The 19,383-nt window shown below is 42.6% G+C and overlaps 1 protein-coding gene across 1 annotated transcript; it reads right to left on the reverse strand.

The window, feature by feature from the left end:
* Nucleotides 1-17: 17 nt before the first annotated feature.
* si:dkey-40m6.8 lies at nucleotides 18-19,214 on the reverse strand. Its single transcript, XM_035672185.1, is given in 17 exon segments — nucleotides 18-901; nucleotides 2,679-2,763; nucleotides 2,853-3,187; nucleotides 3,826-3,962; nucleotides 4,663-4,826; nucleotides 4,924-11,278; nucleotides 11,391-11,540; nucleotides 12,525-12,646; nucleotides 12,795-12,879; nucleotides 13,005-13,153; nucleotides 14,111-14,198; nucleotides 15,145-15,263; nucleotides 15,469-15,542; nucleotides 16,286-16,346; nucleotides 16,349-16,462; nucleotides 16,863-16,996; nucleotides 19,211-19,214. Coding segments are annotated over 17 exon segments (8,310 nt in total). The 3' UTR covers nucleotides 18-767.
* Between the last annotated feature and the right edge of the window lie 169 nt (nucleotides 19,215-19,383).

A 19,383-nucleotide genomic window follows, 5' to 3' on the forward strand; every position in this document is an offset into this window, starting at 1 on the left:
TGCATGGAAACTGCCTTTACATAAATAAATAAAAACAATATAATAAATAAATAAATTAATAGTAATAACATAAGAGAAATCTTTTCAGAACTCAAAGTATAAAGAAGCATAGCTTGTTTCATTTTTCGTGCAGTCTAAGAATACATCTAAAAGTAAACAGCTCTAAAATGATATTGTATACACTTGTATTATGATATTTGTACAAATGCAAATGAGTATTCTCAAATACAGGAGTCAAGCGATTTCTGTTCCAAACTGCTGCCTACAAGAACAACTGACTGACTGCAATGAAAAACGTCTTTAATAAAGAGAGGACTGGAATCCAAGCGCTTACATAGACAGATGAATGACTAAAGAAAGTGCATTCCCCGCACATCTGGAGAATAATACAACAAAATGAAGCAGAAAAAGAGAAGGTAAGCTGGTACACAGCAAGACTCCCACTGCATAGCTGTCAAATCTGTTTCCGATTTTACAAAGCTCCAGGCTCCTCTTCTCCTAACATATGCTGCCTTTTCCAAAGACTTTTGTAGCCGAAGGCTATGAATAAACTCTGTAAATAGTGGCAGGCAGGAGCACAACAACCCCTGTCATACAAAATCCTGTCGCTGGTAAAATCTGGAATGTGTCCAGCTTTTAGAACGGGAGTCTCATTCTTCAGTTGCCTATTCAATAAAAAAATAGCCTCTGGGTGAATGGCTGGTTGTTGGGGTTAATTCACTGGCCAGTCCAAGAGGGTTCAACTCTAAAGGTTCCCATGTATAACATTACACCAAGTGGGGGTCATTGGCAGGGCTGACAGTGAAGCGCGATGATGTCACTGGATTGGCCCCCACAGGCGACCTAGGTTTGATTGATAAATCCTCTTTCCTTTTTGATTCTTTGCTCTTGATGTTCGGCCCTGATGGAAAGAAAAACAAGATCAAGCACTGTGTGAATTTCACTGCATCTCCATTATGTCACTAGGTTCATTGTTCATAGCACGTCAGGAACTAGTTGCAGTTAATGTCATCCCTTTAATTTAGGTAAATGTAGAGTTTGTTTTGCAGTTTTTTAACCTACAGCAGCGTCTGAAAGTTGTGGTTTACCTGCAGGAAGTCTTCCTCCTATGTAGGAGCAGTAGGGAAGTCTGTGCTCAGAGGGCTTGTTTTCTCATAATCCATTTATCACTGGGACACATGTTCCTATAATACTACTATTATACATTAAGATGATGCCACCAAACCAAAAACAAGTCAGAAAATAAACTAATAATCTATATCTATTAATATAATCACACTGAAGAAACACAAGACAGTTTTAGTTAAAAATAATTCAAAGGGAACGCGGCCTCTTCTTTCAACGCTCTGAAGTGTCATCTCTAAAGATCATGAAAGCATCTAATTTTGGACTTTTCTGCCTTTCAGTATACGTGCGCAGCCCAAAGCGAAATTCTGAGCCCAAACTTTCATTATTCTGAGATGGAGAGAGGAAGTCAAGAGAGCAAATGAAAATGTGTTGGGAAACACAGCTTAGTCTTGCATTGTTGAGCGCAGGATTTATGTCCCTGCTCAGTTCCACATGTCACAGTGTCGAGGGGGATAATTATAGAAGATTAATTCTGGCTGCATATTTGGAGAGGAAATGGTTGAACTGAGGGTTTTCCATTTTGGTGGTTGGCAATGAGTAAGAGGCTGTCAGATTTTATTACGTCATTCTCCGGCTCAAGGTGGGTACTGAGTGATAATACGTGTTTAGAAAGAAACATATTCCAGACGTATGCTCATTATCTTCATAGTCTGATAGTACAGAAGAGTCTGAAGCAGGCTCTGTGATGCTGCTTTGAGCTAACATGCTCACACTGACAATGCTGACAAAGAGGCTGATGTTAAACAGGTATAATGTTTAGCATGTGCAACATCTTAGTTTAGCATCTTAGCATGCAAACATTAGCCAATTAGTACAAAACTTAACAAACAGCTGATGAGAATGATGGGAATGTCATTAGTTTTGCAGGTATTTGTTCAAATATTAATGAATTGATGAAACACAACAATCAAGGTGGTTAATATTGACATTATTACCACAACGATGAAAGTCGGCCTGAAAATGAATCAACATCCTGAACCTTGTAAGGCCAATGCCGACATGAAGTCGACCATTTGGGACTAACTTACATGATGACATTTATATAAAAAAACAAGTGTTTACATCCTCTGTTTTGAGTGTGAGTCTCTGAAACTGCTGCGCTCATTTTCATGCACTGATTCATCATCATTCACAGGAGTTTATGCTACACACATAGCCTCTGTGAGCTGTTAGCTTAGCAACAATACAGGTACCACCCAGAAACCTTTACAAACAGCTGTGAATGTGCTTCGAGTGACTGTAAAAGCTGCAGCAGACTCTGTGTTTCCAGCGAGGACACTGAGAGTCTGACAGCAGCTGCTCATTAACACCGACTAACAGCTCGCTGTTCCTGCTACACTGCTGTGGTCAGTCTGTCACTCACTCCGTCCTTTGCAGATCTCTGATGCTTTTTTTTTTTTTTTAGAGCTAGCAGAATTGAGGGGTGTAGTTTCATCTTAATGGCAATCTATCCTTAAGTTGTTGAGAGATAGCACACTAGTATGGCTAAAAATGTAACTTTGTCACTCTGTTTCTTATGAATCATGAATGTGAGATGTTTTTGATCTTACCACGCAAATCCAGCTTGGTATTTCTGACAGACACTGGGGCTGGACTGGTGGGCGATGAAGTGCTCAACTCATTGGTTGGAGTTTCCTGTTGTAATCAAACAGAATAGTCAGTCCTCCTCTTATTATATCCAACACGATCTCTTATAATTCAGTTATTGGAAATATGGGAAATACCTGATCAAAAAGATAGATCGTGACATCATCAAAAAAGGACACATTTCTTCCCCTGTCCTTCTCTCTGTCCATCGGTTCCTTGGGGGACTTCAGCAGACTCCTCAGCCCGACGCGTTTGTCCACATCTGTTTCTGTGACAACAATCACCCTCCGGGAGCTTTCGTCCTCCTGCTCATCCTCCTCCTCATCGTCAGGGTCGCTCGGAGAGGACAGACCTCTCCGTCTTCCAATCCGATTTCCAATCGGGCCGTCCCCGAATCCTCCTTTACCGGTGGGGGTGAGGGGAAGAGTCAGAGCAAGAGGAGGGAGGGCGAGAGACAGACGAGCTAGTTTTGCTGTGAAAATGAGAGACGGGAAGGGTTGTTAGATATGAGGAAGGGATAACAAGAGTCCAAGCTGTCGCCTACTGAAAACAAGTATTTAAGTTCATATTTACAAGAATTAGATAAATACATTATTCATTACAAAGACAGGACATTAAATTCATCAAAATATGGTCTGCTTTCATAGATCACTTGTGTCAAAGCAGGAACTGAAGAATTAACGCAATATTTGTTAACCTCTTCAGTTAAAAGAAAATGTTCTACAGGTAGACCAGTTTACTTAAGGGCCATTGACACTATTTCTTCCTCTTTTTTCTTCCTTTATTTCTATAGATTGAAGATATTTACTTAATTATGCACGTTTGTTTTAAATTTTTCTTTATTTGCATTGTTTAGTCATTTTTTCTCTCTTCACTGTAGATTTATCAAAACTCTTCTGCTAAAGTCTGTTTCCCCTTTGAGTAGTGTTTCCCACAATGCTCCCATGTATGATTGGGGTAAGACCTTAATTTAGCTTAGCATTAGGTTGTGGATATAACTGATTGGGGTTAAAACTAAGGGTTGGGTTCGTCTACCAGACATATTTCCAGATATGTCAGTTTGTATTTAATTATCTCAGTCATGTAGCACTACATGGAACATGAAGGTACCTTTCATTGCCTGGTTAGCAGTCGGCTGACGGGTTGGGACCTCAGGTTGTTCAATCACAGTGAGCGGCTCAGCTTTAGTTTCATCAAACTCGGTGTGACTCGGCTGAATGCTGGGGGAACTTTCCTGCTCCTCGTGGCTACAACAACAACAAAACAAATAATTACATGATGGGTCACAAAATGACTTAATTCTTGTAGTATCTAGCCATATATATAGTTTCATTTTCATTTGTCCAGGTTTTGTAATTATTCATCAGTGCAATTCCTGCAACTCCCAATATGATGGAACGTAATGAAATCTAATTCGTATCTTTGAAAAACGACATTTAAAAATCTATATCTCTTTCCAGAGACAGTATCACATATACTCAAGATAATCCACAAGATGTTGCTGTCACTGGAAATTATTTATACAAAAGAAATGTCTGAAAATGTGTCGCAGTGTGCTCTGTAGATTATCCAGAGTAATGTATACACTACTTCTGAAAAGAGATGTTGATTTTGATTTTTTTTTTATTGCCTTCATTTGATAGAGTTGCAGAAGAGTGACAGACAAGTGGGGAGAGGTTGGAATTGAACCAGAGCAGCTGCGGGTTTGGACTCGACCTCTATAAATACCCTGAGTTTGAACCTTTTAGATACATGTTTTTACTGGTCTGAGCACTGAAAATGAAAATCCACATTGCTAGGATATTTGCTGTGAATAAAAAAAAGAATTAATAACTTTTCAGAACTTAGATTCCACTCGAGGTCAGCAACAAAACATGAGGTTTTGTTTTTTGCAGTTTGGGTGAAACGACCCTTTGACATAAACTCCAAGTTCAGCCATCTTCATACCTTTCATCTTCCTTTTGTTCTTTCACAGTGTCCAGCTCAGTGCTGTTCTCTGTGATTTGTTCCCCCCAGGGTCGGAGCGTCACTGTGTCTTTAACAGCCGACCCCCAAAGCACATTTGTTTTCACATTTTCACTAAGGGAGAACTGCAGCCTCTCCTCACACACCTGAAGCAACAAAACAAAACAATAAAGAGGGGTGAATAAACTCAAAAAGTTAATATAAGGAGCATTCTCACAACTGACCACAGGAGTACAAGCTCACCTGCATCATGAGGCCATTCTTTGTTGTCATCTTCGAGAGAGATCCCTGGTCTTTGACATCAGATGTTTGGCCTGGGGATCTATGCCTGTCATTCCTCTCCTCTTGAAGCAACAGTTTGTCCTGATGATCCGGGATCACATGTGGTGCAGACTCTGCCAGCTTATCAGAGTTATCAGAGATCTCGTCCTCCTTCAAATCCATCCTGCTCCCCTCAGGAGTAGAAGAGCCACACATCTCCACACTTGTATTACAATCACCAGCACTAGTGACTTTTTGATCAGGTGTTTTCTTCAAAGACTCCAGGAGTTCCAGGTTCCCCAGAAAAAGGTCCCCCAGAGAGTCCTCCTCATCCCCTGATATGCAGCACAGTTGTTCCAGTTTTTCAAAATCCTCCAGGGGCTCCTCATCCAAATCCTTCCACTCAGAAATCAGTAATTCTGGGAGATTATTGAGGGGAACTTGGGGAGAAGACGGGGTGGTAGAGGATGTATTCTGGAATAGATTATTATGTTCATCCTGCTTTTCTACGTCGGGTGTAAGGTTGCTCTCATCGGCCAGTGTTATATGCACAGAGGCGAGGTTCAGATTGGCTGAGATCCCTATACTCTGAGTTGTAGCAGGTGGCTCTGAGACATCTGTGTTGTGAGTTGGGGAAATATACGTCTCTGTCTCAGCGCTAGCAATGAATTCCTCTAGATTAATGTGACTAATAAACTCCTCTGCCTCTATAACAGATGGTGGTGGACTAGGAAAAGAGTCGTCTAAACTCTCCAATTTATCATCTTGCACATCAAGGTCTATGCTTGGTGGAGGACTAGGGAAATCTACTGAGCTGAAATTGTCTACCTGTGGATATGACTGATCTATCTCCTTCACATCAAGGTCACTCGGACAAGAGATGGGATTGGATGGAAGGGACACGTCTCTGTAATCCTCCTCTACATTCATAATGCTCACTCTCTCTTCTATGTATTGCCCAGCAAGCCACGGTATCACTTCAGCCTCTGAATCTAAGCCTGATTCGACGTTTTCCAGATCTGAAAAGTTCACCTGAGGAGCTTCAGTGATACAAATGGATACAGTTGAGCTTTTATTCTCTAAAGTGTGACTGAAGTTGTTTTCTAAATCAGAGCCCGGCTCGTTGTCAACATGCTCAGCTGATGTCTGCTCCTCTTTTTGGATCTTGCAGAGGTGATTCTGAGGCCATCTGTTAAAATTTTGATTCTCCTCTGTCTCTGTGGAGTCTGGCAGACCTTCCCCGTCTCTGACTGTCTCTGTGCATGATGAAATCTCTCCTTGCTCCGAGGTCTCCTCTTCTGGTATTTCTATATTCTCTACTTCAATATCTGAGCTTTCTGTTTTCAGGTCTTTGTTAAAACTGCCAATGTGTCCTAAGTCCTCAATGTTTTCCTCTTGTTGTACGTCCACCACTTGGACAGCTTGTTGGTCGTCACCATCTTTAGAGTCCCACTTTTCCTTCATGGCAAGATTATCAGGAAGTCCTTGTGTTTCATCGTTCCAGGTTTCTTCACAGCCCTCCAAGACAGCGGGGTGAGGTTCACTTTCTGCAAGTTCATCGTTTTCTTCAGCCTCCCAAAACTCCTGACCCACAACAAGTCTCTCGCCCACCTCCCAGGCCTTATTACTGAATCCAGAGAAAAATTCGGATCTCAATTCACTGTCTTGGCACCTCCTCTCTGGAGAGGCCCACTGGTCATTTTCATCAGGCCACAAGCGCAAGTCGCTTGTCTGTGAAAAACGGTTGCAGTCGAACTCTCCTCTAACCACACCAGTTCCTGTACGTTCTTCATCCTCCTCCATTGCACTCCATAACTCTTTAGTTTTCACATCCAGGCCCTCACAGGAGTCTTTATCCACATTGTTAGTAGAGTCCATCTGACTTGCCGCTCCTCTCAAGGGTGACTTTTCCTTCATGGCGTTACTCAGCTCTGCAGCAGCCAGCTGTTTCTCAGTCTCTGCCGTGACCTTCTTGAACTCGCTGCCATCTAAGTATCGCAGGTTTCTGAGGCCCAGCTCATTGTGATCTAGACCAGGCCTCTCTTCACATCTCTCAGGCTCTTCAACACCCGACTCAGCCCAAGAGGGACACGTAAGACCACTCACTTTATCATAGATAGACTTCCCATCATCATTTGGCTCGACTACTGACGGGGTTTCATCGCTAAGTGTGGCATCAGTGGTTTGAATGCCGTACAGTTTCGATAATCTTGACTCTCTATTGTCAACTTGTGTTGGTGTTACAGTTTCCACTGAGTCATTTTCACATTTGAGGGAGTTCAGTGCAAAGAGATCAATATCCATCTCTGTAGCACTTGTGTAATCATTGTTACTGGGCTTTAACATGCAGTCCTTCGACTGGCTGCCAGATACAGACTCGATCAAAATATTTGTCTCAGCAATGCTCTTGGAATGTAGATTTAAATCGTTCTCTGCAGAGTCCTGGTATTTGCAATCTGTTATTTGAGAGATGATGCCATCTGTGAAGTGGTTGTCTATCGGATACCCACCGCTGTGTTGGAGCCCTTTCAGTGGCTCATCATCTAATTCTGAAAACAATTTATCAATTAAGTCAACACAGTCCTTGGCCTGAGGGTCATCGCATAGCAGTATTGACTTTTTGCTCTCGTTTGGGAAAATGCCAGAATCGTCTCTCTGTGTTGACTCCAGCCCTTTGTTTAGAATATCTTTGTCATCACCTAAATGAGAGATGGCATTTTCCGGAGCATTTTGATACAAAGTTTCCTCACACATCTCAATGGTCGTCTTTTCTCCTCTTTCACTTTTGTTATCTGATACCTGTATTCTATTTCTTAAGGGGCTCTTTTCTCCCATATCTCCCTCCTCCTCAGTTTTTTCCTCTATCCCTGTCAGTGTCCCACGTTCCCCTCCTCGACCGCTGCTCGGCCTGGAGGCGATAAGTCCATCACTGCCCCTCCTGTTCATCCCATCCCCCTCCCAGTCGCTGTCCGAGAAATAGGCAGAGTCTCGATGTGGTGTTTCATTTCCTAGAGCTCGCCACCCACCGTTTCCCACTCCTCCTCCACTGCTCGTCCATGAGTCACTAGGTGTGAGGCAGTCAGCTGAGTTGGAAGTCATAGGTGACAGGGCAGAGTCGGTGGGGGTGACGAGTGAGACATCAGTGGATGGGTCCCAGTCTGGAGTGGTTGGAGTGCCAGCAAGAGTGGGTGCATTTTGGGCAATGTGACAATGCTTTTCTTCACCAGTGTCATTGTTTTGTAGTAAATCTTCTCTTTTGGTCTCTGCAACGCTTTCATCATTATTGTGAGAACCCAAATTTTTGGAGTTCTCCAAACCATCTTCTGCTGTGATGTGTTCAGAGTCCACTGCAGAAACTTTATCGCTGTGGTGCTTTTCTTTTGATGTGGTATCTGTCTTTCCACATGTCTGATCTCCTCTCTCAGGACTGCTGGTCTGTAGGTCTTCTTTCATTATCTCACCATTCCCTATAACAGCAGCCTTTTGAGTATCTGTTTCATTTGTAATTAGAGATTTGTTCTCACGCAGTAGCACAGTGTTGGATTCTTTAACGCTCTCAGTGGACTCAGGAGGAGGGCGCTCTAAGAGATCTGTTTGCTCTCCCCTGGCAGGTAAGGCAGGGCCATCTGAACACTCCTCTGCTTCTTTCTGACATGCAAGTGTTTGGTTGTGCAGAAGACCATTTTTGGGCATGATTTCTGAAAACACAAACTCACCAGATTGGCAGTGGTCAGCATTGCTTCCTTGGCTGTCTGGTTTAAGAGGTTGTTTATTTGATCCTATATGAAGGATTGGAATCTCAGGTCTTATTGAAATCTTTATCTCACTCTTTTTAGCACGCTTGGTCACTTGAGCATAGATGGCCTCAGTTTGTGTATCGTCTTTGCTTTTAGCTCGCATGGAGCTCTCTGACTGAAATCTAATGGTCTGAGCGGAGTTTGGGTCAATGCATATGGACTCATATTCAGGGGACAGTGGAGTAGGGGAGTGAGAGGAGTCTGCTTCCTTTTTGTTTGCGGCAGCATTTTGTCTTGATATGATTTCAGTCAGGAAGGTTTCTGCTGACTGGATTTCCTTCAGGAACTCCTCTCTGGTCATTTCTGTTCTCCGAGGCTCCTTGTCTGTCTGCTGCAGTTCAGACTCCTGCTTCCCAATGGTGATCTCGGAGAGGAGAGAACGGGATCTCCGTATACCCTTTGAATAGGCTTCCTCGGCCTCTGTGTATGAGGGAAGGCCTGGAGCACAGACATAGGGTCGCAATCTGGATCCTGAAGGATAAAGGTATTTTACTGGATCACTGTCTGATCCTCCCTCTAGATCTGTGTCCATCCTTCCTGTGTCAATTTCTGTAAGGAAGAGATCCCTCTGGAATGATTCATTAGTGACGGAACTGTCCTCCTCAGCTCCTGTCCTGTTGTGTTTTTCTGGCCCCCATGAATGTCCTGCTGACCCCAGCTCTGTGATCAGGGACTGGGAGCGACGCATCCCTCTGTTTGGCAGTACAAAGTTTCCCCATCTCTCTCCATCTCTTTTCTGCTCCTTCTCTTCCTTCCATGAAGCCTCGGACTTAGACTCACTAGACTCTGTCACAGTAGATATCTCTGTCAGAAACAGATGCATGGGGGATTTCTTGGCGGCAGCCACACGTTCTGCCTGAAGTTCGGCATCTTCCTTCCAAATAGTAGGGAGGATGGTGTCAAGGCGTGACTGAGTCCTTTTCATTCCCCTGGAGAAGAGCTCTGCACAGCCCGGGTCTGCATCTTCAGATAGGCTGGAGTGAGTGACAGTAGTCCCACCAGTGGGTCTCTCAGGGGACATGAAGGGAGAGTCATCCTCATCTGAGTAGGTGGGACTGGATGAAGACTGTCTGTCAATCTGAGGACGGGGTAAATTGCGATAAATAGGGCGCAGGGGGTTTTCTCGACGGACAGGGGAGTCAAAGTCTTTTGGACGAGAATGAGAAGTCTCCTTGGAGTTGTGCAGTGATGCTGAGTGCCTGGTGACACCCTCTCTGTCAGACATGTCACAGGATAGTGGGTCTCTATTGGATCTCTGCATCTGCAGCTTACTGTATCTTGAATAAGTGTCTGCTGTGTTGTAGCTGGGGCAGCTTCTTTGTGGTTTGGAGTGCGGAGGGAGTGGCGGAGGACACATTTGAGGAGGTTGGGGGTAAATTGGATGGCTCGAAGGGGGAAGGGAGGGGGAGAGGGATGGGGACGGTGGTAGAGTCTGTCTGGCCCTATGGAGCCCCAGGTGATCAAAGGTTGAGGGTGGGCAGCTGCTCATGTGATGTGGGTCTGTTTCGATTTTTCCAGTGATGGTGTAGTGAGGCAATCCTCTATATCCAAGCGGAGGGGCAGGGAGGGGGCGCGAATGAAGGTGGTTGGCTGATGACATGGACATGGAGCGAGGCTTTGGAGGAAGGACTGGGGCTTGAGAACTCGTGGATAATTTTTTATCTGCCTCACTGTTCTTTTTCCTCTCCTCGTCATCATCATCCCCTAAATCAACAACTGAGAAGTCAGTCACTCTGCTCGAAGTGTCTCTGAATTCAGCCACACCTGTGTTGGGCACCTGGAGTTGAACCTCGCTTGATCTGACCGTTTGGAGGCCCTTTCCACATTTGTCAGAAGAACAATATGGGACCCGCTCTTTTCCCAGCAGTCCACTGCGAATCTCCACAAGCTCCATGTCTCCGGGGCAAATAGAGTCAGGACGGAAAGAGGAATGGGTCTTCCCTTTAAGAGTTGGCGACTTGTCCTGGGGAGTGTGCTCCTCTAATCTGATGTAGTACTCGCTGGCGAGGGAGGGGCTCCGGGCGCTTATCACTGGGACCACAGTGGGAGTGTCCAAAGACTGTCTGTGGTTATTGTTCACAGTCGGGATTGGCTGAGGAGGAGGAAGAGGTTTGTAGCCTCGTCTGGCATGAGCCTTTTCCCAGAAATACTCAAAGTTCAAGCCTTTGCTAGTTTCAGTGACTGTCAGGATGTCATCCAGTTCAGACGAGGACGGGGTGATACAGTTTCCTACGGGGTCCAGTAGGGGGTAGGAGTGGTCTCTGTCTTCCCTGCCATAGTCTCTCTCCCTTTGCCGCTCGTTCGCTGCAGTCTGGAAGGCAGGTGGACGGAGTAAGTCCCAGCGTCTTTCAAACGACTCCTCGCTCTCACCTCTCCTTCCTCTGCCCTCCTCATATTCCTCATCCTCTTCATCTTCTTCCCCAACACTCCTCCTCACCATTCCACGCTCAGCAGCCAGGAGGGAGGAGAGGAGGAGAAATATCTCCGCTACAGAAGGGCGTTGAGATGGAGGTAGCCAGCAGGACTGCATGATCTCATACCTTTAGACAGGAGAGAAAAACAGGGGAGTTATGTTTGGAGAGACAAAATTAGGGCATTATTACTTCCCAATAACATAATCATCATTTCTGCATTTAGTGGATGAGTACTGACCAGTAGTCTGCATGGGACAGTTTGAGTCTGGGCTGGGCCAGGGTGATCTGTCTCTCTCTAATGACGAAGGTCAGCACCTCCTCGTCGCTCAGGTGTCTGTGGGGCTGAGAGCCAAACTCAAACAGCTCCCATATAACCACCCCCAAGGACCTGGAAGAAAAATAAGATGCAGAAATGGTGAGAGACTATAATCTTCACAGACCTCTTACTTTTTTTGTTATGTAAGGCTTTTACAGCAACACCTTATTTTATACAGAGCTCTGACTTCCAAGAAGACAAGACTGAGAGACATAATAAGAAAGAAAATGGTCAAAACACATTCTGTTGATTACGTCATTATATTAAAACTAGTTTGGAGAAGATAATAGACTCTGTCTTAAATAATAAACCATCATTTCCTCTGTGAGAACAAAGAGTACTCTTCCTCTACTTATGTGTTTTGTTACCAGAATGTTTTCTTGTTGGTAAATGTAACAAAACATTCAATTGGAGTTTGCAGTACCGGAGCCTGAGGGTACAGTCCAGTCTGAGCTCTTGTTCTTTCATCACTCCCTCTGATATTACTGGGCAATAGGACTGCTGACAAACTGACGGAGGTCACTCTGACTGTGTTAAGTACTTGTGGTACAATATGTTAGAGAAACATTTCAACAGCTTCCTTTGTGTCTTTAGTTTCACTCAACTTCCATTTCAGATTTAAAAGAGTTGGGACAAATCCCAAAGCTCTTACTGAAACTGCAAACAAGACATGATCTGATATTGGTTTCATAGAAAGTAGAAAAAATAAGATGCTATGAGACAGATGGAGACTAGCATAAAAATGTATATACAAAATGTATTCTTTGACCACCTTATAAGATACACCTTATACAATATAATGCAACAGCTCTGACACATATTCTAGATTTACAAATCTGATAATGGACTGTTTTTTTGCTTCCTTATGTTTGTAACAGGAGGGAGGGAAAAACATTTGCATTCTTATTATAATGCTGCAAGTTCACGACTGCAAACTACAACCTTAATAATATATCTTGATAACACATGTATATATAAGCATACAGTTAAAATAATGACTTTTTTTTTTAGCAGCAATACATTTAAACAGCTGTGCTGTATAGCTTTAAAACATACCACACATTGCTGGTCTTGGTTTGGTCAGTAACAATGAGAGAGCCTCTGTACTCCTCCAGCAGCTCAGGAGCAATCCAGCGTAGTGGGATCCATAGCTTGTCTGGAGTTAGGTAATAGTCCTCCTTCAAAAACAACACAACAACATTTTCATGCATCATTATTTACATTATTTCAATCAAAAATATATAAGTTTTCTGGTTCCTGAAATGTAAATATATTATAAATCATAAATCATCAAGTTATGTTACATATGAGCACAGACCCACTTACCTTATAATGGTTGTGTGACAGACCATAGTCGCCTATTCTGACAGTGAGGTCTGAGGTCAGCAGGCAGTTTCTTAAAGCCAGATCACTGCAGAGAGCAGAACACACACCCTCCGCAAATCAGCCACACTGAACATAAAGACACACACTGTCTATCTGATACAGATGATACATTCTTGTCAAAAGACTCCTGATTATGGAGCCATGGCTGACCTGTGGATGTAGTTGTTCTCATGGAGATGCAGCAGACCGGAGGTGATCTCAAAAGCCATTCTCTGAAGAGTCAAGAGGTCCCGAGTGGGCAGGTCAGGGGTCATCCCATCTGACTTCCGCTGTGCTCTCAGATATCTCTTCAGGTCTCCCTATTTGTACATCACAACAACAGTGCAGGCAGTGAATTGCATGCATCCTCAAGTAGAAGATGAGTTAATGCCAGTTTGGCCATAAGTGTGTGTGCCAAGTGTCTATGCCCTCCTCTTAAAACAGAAATAAAACACTGTATAGGCATAGAGGATATTTGTGAGTTCTGCAGTAAATATGTCCCTTTTTAGGTGTTTTCCATCACACAGCCTTAAAAGCAGCAGGGGAATTGGTAATGAGCTGCCACCCTTTGTATTAATCATTTGTGCTTCAGGAAGGGCAAGGAAATAAAACGAGGACTATATAAAAGGATGAAAAATATCTGCGAGGAAAGGACAATAGGAGACTTTATCAAACAGGATAATAGCAGTTTATAAGGACTCCAGTGTTGTTTAGCTTCTCTCACTGTGTTGCTGTAATTGATCTGCTTGTGTCTTTGTTTGGCCAGAGAGTCCACTCATATGGTTTTCTAAATCAGTCAGTGATTAAGCCAGCTGAAGGGAAGGAAAACAAACCGACTGTAGAGATGCAAAACAGATTTCAGTGACCATGGAACATCTAGAGTCCTATCGTTTCTGCAGCAAGTAATCACATAATACTCGCATTAAATCAAAGAGTAAATTGAGTAAATTAACATCTGATGCAACTACAGCATAACTGAAATACTACTGCAAAGGTGGAACATAACAGCTTTCTTGCTGACTAACAGCGTTTGTCAGTAATACAAGACGTATGGCAATTAGCACTCTGTTATGGACGTTTTCAAAACAAAGAGAGACAACCAACACAGCTTCAAAGATGCCAAATCATTTGTGCAAAAATTGTTGATGTCAAACACAAATTAAAACAAAAAAAACTACTAAATGATGCAGTTCTTTAACCATAAAACTACAGTACTTGCATCCCTGTAAGTCTAATTTCACTTTTGTCCCATATTTAGATGGCGGATTTGTACTCACCAGTTGACAGAACTCCATCACCAGGAGGAAGGGGATGCTCTCGCTGCACTGCCCCAAACACTGAAGGACATTGGGATGTTTAAGGCTCCTGAAGGGAAAGACCAGCAATAGATGGACAGATGGATTACAGGACTGTTAAAGACAAACCCACAAATGTACAGTCTCTATCTAGCTATGTAGACAAAAGTGAGGAGAGAGATCAAGAAAAAAAGAAGGCGCAGCAGCAAAGAAAAGCAAAAGCAAAAAAAAATGAAATAAAGCATATGGGTGTTTTGTGTGTGGTCGGATAGGTCAGTTTGCATCAGACACAAAGTGGGACACAAGAGATAAAATGATGGGGTGGTGGCTTTTGCCTCAGCAACAGCAGAAGAAACAGGAGATGTAAACAGCATATGAATGTGTGTGAAAATGACTCGTTGACTTGAGATGGTGCTGCTCGGTTTTGCCCAGAGATAGGAATAGAACAGACAGTCCTGTCCTTGGATGCTTCCTCTGTGTGTGTGTGTGTGTGTGTGTGTGTGCGTGTGTGTGTTAAAGAGTGAGGAGCCAAAATGCTACTCAGATTCAGAGTCAAACACAGTAAATAGGCCGGTTCAGTTTTCATCATCAAGACTGATCATCGAGAACAAGTGTTATTACCATCGAATGTTTGTTTTTTAGTTTATGTGGTTAGTTGTCAAGTCTGTGCTCCTTTTATCATTGATTAAAGTCATGTTTTTAAAGAAGATATAACACAATCTTCCTCTTGAAAATGAAAAGACAAATTTATAAGCAATAAAACGATCCCTTTCTTGGTTAGATATACTCCGGTTGAGCCTTTCTTGGACCAGTAGCTTATAGCGGCTAACGTAGAACAGACTTCATAAAGCCATTTCAGTGACTCAAATACTCAAATTTGTTCTACTGTTATTCTAAATATATTTTAATATCCCATAATTGTCACCTGTGGCCACAGTGGTCGTTGTTAAGCAAAAGTTACATAGTCTTGCATTAAGTCCCAAAAATTGGTAGCAGTTAACAGCAGTTTCTCTCACCTGTACGGCTCAGACTCGGCCAAGAACTTCCTCTGCTCCAGAGGGCTGGCACTGACACGCAGCTCCTTCACCACGGCCTGAGAGGAGCTGCAGTCACACAGCACTTCAGCCAGGATCACCTAGGAGAAAGGGACGGACAATAATATGGAAGAGTGCCCAGGAGAAGGAGACCAGCACTAAAATAACTATTTTGAGTTACGGTTCCTGATCTGGTCAGTAGCCAGTATTAAATATAACAGAGAGCATGATGTAAGAGAGAAATCTATTATCTATCAATCATATTTTACATAAAATATGTCTGATTGTGAGAGTCGATCATGTTACCTTTCCGAACCAGCCATTTCCTATCTCCTGAAGGTAGTTTAAAGTGTGTCTTTTAAAGCACTGAGACTTGGAATCTATAAAAAAAAAGCAGATAAATTAAAGATCAGGGTCACACAAATCGCAGTATTTGATGTTCCTTTAAAAAAGCTGACACATTCAGGGGAATTATTTTGAGTTCTGCTCATAGGTACAGTCAAATACAAACTACCACTGCCATCACCAACTACACACATGTTTTAAGACGTCTGTCACAAAAAGTTTAATTACCTGCTTATTTATTAGAAATCAAATGTACTTCTTATTTCTCATTAGAAAATCCAGAATCTCTTAATCTGAAGATATTTTTCATTTCAAAAGTTACTCCTTTACTAAAAGGTTGATGTCAGTGTAAATCCACGGGAGGTTTCATGTTTTTAACATCACACATGCATATTGGACCACAATTTGCTTCCAAACTAGTTTTAATGTCACAAACTCCTGCTCTTTAACTCAGATTTAAGTTGAGTACAGTTTGGCAGATGAATGTGAAAACAAACACCATTCTGCACAATGAGGGTCAAAGATCCAAATGTAGTCAAAATAAGCAAAACCCATGTTTGAACGCCATTTCTGAGACAACAATTCAAGTACTCCTCCCTAAGGTGTGCTGATGCCTGCTCGTATGAAGCACTGATGCAGAATTTTCTCAGATCATAGTTTCCACTCCACTGAAGTTCAGTAGCTGGTTGAACCCTCAGTTTGAGACCGTTAATGGATCCACATCAGTGACTCAGGCAAGAGACCCTGAGGGAGTTAGGTGCAGGACAGCACTTCTAGCTTTGTTTGTGAGGGGTTTGAGGCTGTTACCTGCTCCATCCTGCAGGGCGGGGCAGTTGGGCCGGTCTCTGACTGGCAAGGTGTACACCTCAGGGAGGGAGGGACATGATGATAGGCTGTCCTCTTGGATGGGACTGGAGCCTCCAGAGCACTCCTCCCCGTCTGCATTGTCAAACTCCTGGTTGAGCCACAACAGCACAGAAAAATCACACTGGTATAATAAAAAGAAAAGCAATATAAAATGCACTCTTTCACTTAATGATATGGCTGGATTTAGCAGTAACTATCAAGGGCAGACAATGAGAAAGCAGCCATTCTGAACTAATGAGACCCTGTCTGCCAGCTCAACAACAACACTGTCAGGTCAAACGATGGAGGCTTAGTCAAGATTAGACTGAGAGATCATTATTGAACATTTCCACTTCATTAAATTTTAATTATTGACTCATGTTCCCATTTCCATACAGTTTATCAAGGCAAAATTATATATAAAAAAACAAACTGGCATGCACAAAAGGTGTGAAAAAACAAAGAAAGCAGAGAGAGGTGAATAAATCTCTTACATGTTGAAGACTTACATTGAACCCCACTCCTCCTCTCTTACAGCACAGGCAGGTCAGGAGCAGCAGAACAAAGGAGACGAGCCCCGAGCAAGAGATGAGGATGACAACGTAGGGTGGAGGAGAGAGGGACGCAGCCCTGGGCTGAGAAACTGAAAGGAAGACAGGGGAGAAAATACAAGGGAGGAATGGATTTAATACAGAAAGTCAGGGTATTTGTGCTTCTATAAAGGGGGGGGGGGACACACTGTTAGGTTTGAGTCAGTGAGAAGGAAAAGAGAGACTTCACTGAATCAGAAAAGTGTAAAACCGTGTTACATAGGTGTTTTGTTTAGAGGGAAACCATTGGAGCGTGTTCTAAGCGGCAGGTTTGGGACACAGTGGAAGAACCCCAATGGACAGCTTGCATCAGGGATTTGGGGGGAAAAAAGCAGGAAAAGAAACTAAGTTGAAGATAAAAAACGATTGTCTGAATCAGTAAAACAAAATAGAGACTCGAATTAAAGTTTGAAAGTGGGATAATATACCATTCCAGTAAGGACAAAAGCATGGGGAAAGGGGGAAATATCAGAAATGGCATTCCACTCAGGAAACACAGTTAAGAAGCAGGGGAGGGGTGGCTGGAGTTTTCATTTAGGTAAAAAGGAGCGCTAATTGGGAAGGGTTGGAAACTGGAAAATAATTACTCAAATCAGGAAGGTTTACTACTCAGGTGAGAGGGGGAGGGATTGGGACATTTGATATTTGTACCTCAACGTAGTCGATTGTGGGAAGTGAACCATCTGTAGAAAAGAAAAGGGGCAGGGCAGGGTGGTTAAATACCCGTCAGGTATTATCTATAGGTTTCAGTATAATACTGTAGCAAAAATATGTCAAACATTACATCACTTGACAAGAGAGAGGAACAATGACACCTTGAAACAGTGGCGTCCAACTCATGCTGGACGCAGTGAAGGATTTATATATAAAATATAAACATTCATATTTAAACCATGGCTGGGAATGAATGACTATTTTTTTCTGTGTAAACAAAGCAGCATTTTAGGCTGTGAGAATAACATTAGCAAGATATTTAGTAGAAATTTCACCACGTAAAATAACATTTACTCCCCAAAAAAACCGTTAAAGGTTTTACTGACATTACATACATTTTAAATTGTTGTTAAGACACAAAATACAGTATTACAATAACTGTAAACATGAGAAATAATAAACATGTGCTGGGAGAAATAATGATATTAACCCAGGGGGTTAGGGTACATAAACATATTCAAATTTATCTTATGTTAAGTCAGGGCTTTAAATAGCCCAATTTCAGTCTGTGTCCATCATACAAATCCAAAAATACATTCATTCATAAGGTCATGCTATTGTAAACACTGCATACATAAATTTCAAAGTATATTTAATAATTTACCAAACTAATAAATATTGTAAAAAGAGGCTCAGCATTCCACTAAAACTCTAAGACATTAAGTTTGTTTTACTTCCAAGATATATATGTAGGACTCATTTAATCAACACTTCAGCACATTTTGTATTTTTTTTTTTTTTTTGTCCCTGAATTGTTTTTTTTGTTTTTCAAAAAGTTGCAACACAGACAGAACAAGATTCAGTTGTTTCACTCATCCCCAGCATAGGTAAATTACGATGTGTGCAGCATATAAAACCACCTTCCTATTAAAGTGTAGGCAGGTGAATGGTCCAATCTGTTGCTAATAAAATAAAGCTGATGGGCTTATACTGGATAACAATAAATGATCAGTCTTGTCAGCTTAAGCCCAAGAAAATCAAGAGAAAAACAGCTAATTGTTCCTGATCACCTGCAAAACAAGGGGCCTAATATGAAGACTAAATTACCCTTTTTCCAGCACGGTCCCTTAAACATGCACCAAACATATAACTGGTGGCTCCAGTCCTGATGCACAATTCCTGTGCAGTGCTATTCTTTCATCTTTCCCTAGACAGATGTCCAGACAGACACTGCATATAAATAGGAACCTAACACAGGGCCCTTTCCATCAGCCCCGGTGCCAGCAGCTCTTATCAAAACAATACACCACAATACAATGACTGCACACATTACACAAACACAACACTCTGCCAGATCTTTGGGGGAAGAAGGCATATTCAGATTGAGAAAAACAAAGATGCCAGCACTGGTTAATAGGCTAAATAATCTCCAGTGCCTAGCGGAGGGTATTTATAGACTAAATATCTCGCACTGGCCGACGATTTTAGCCAGCTATTCATACAGTATGGGTTGTTTTTAAATGCCATCGATGTGAGGCCCGAGATCGAAACATCCCCCCCTCCCCACCCCCCTCCTAATATTTTCATCACTGCATGCGAATATGGTACCCTACCCATCACCAAATCAGCCTCGCTCCTGTTTTCATTAAGTCAACCACGGAGCCTACTGCAATAATAATTCGCATTATGTCTCAGTCATACAGGCTGATAATACAACCCCCCCCCCCTCAATGTAGAGAGGCCTTTTCATAACTGACTACATCCCCCCTCTCTCTCCCTCTCTCTC

The sequence above is a fragment of the Morone saxatilis genome, unplaced genomic scaffold (assembly GCF_004916995.1).
Source record: "Morone saxatilis isolate NCDOM2014 unplaced genomic scaffold, NCSU_SB_2.0 Contig24, whole genome shotgun sequence".
NCBI lineage: Eukaryota > Metazoa > Chordata > Actinopteri > Moronidae > Morone > Morone saxatilis.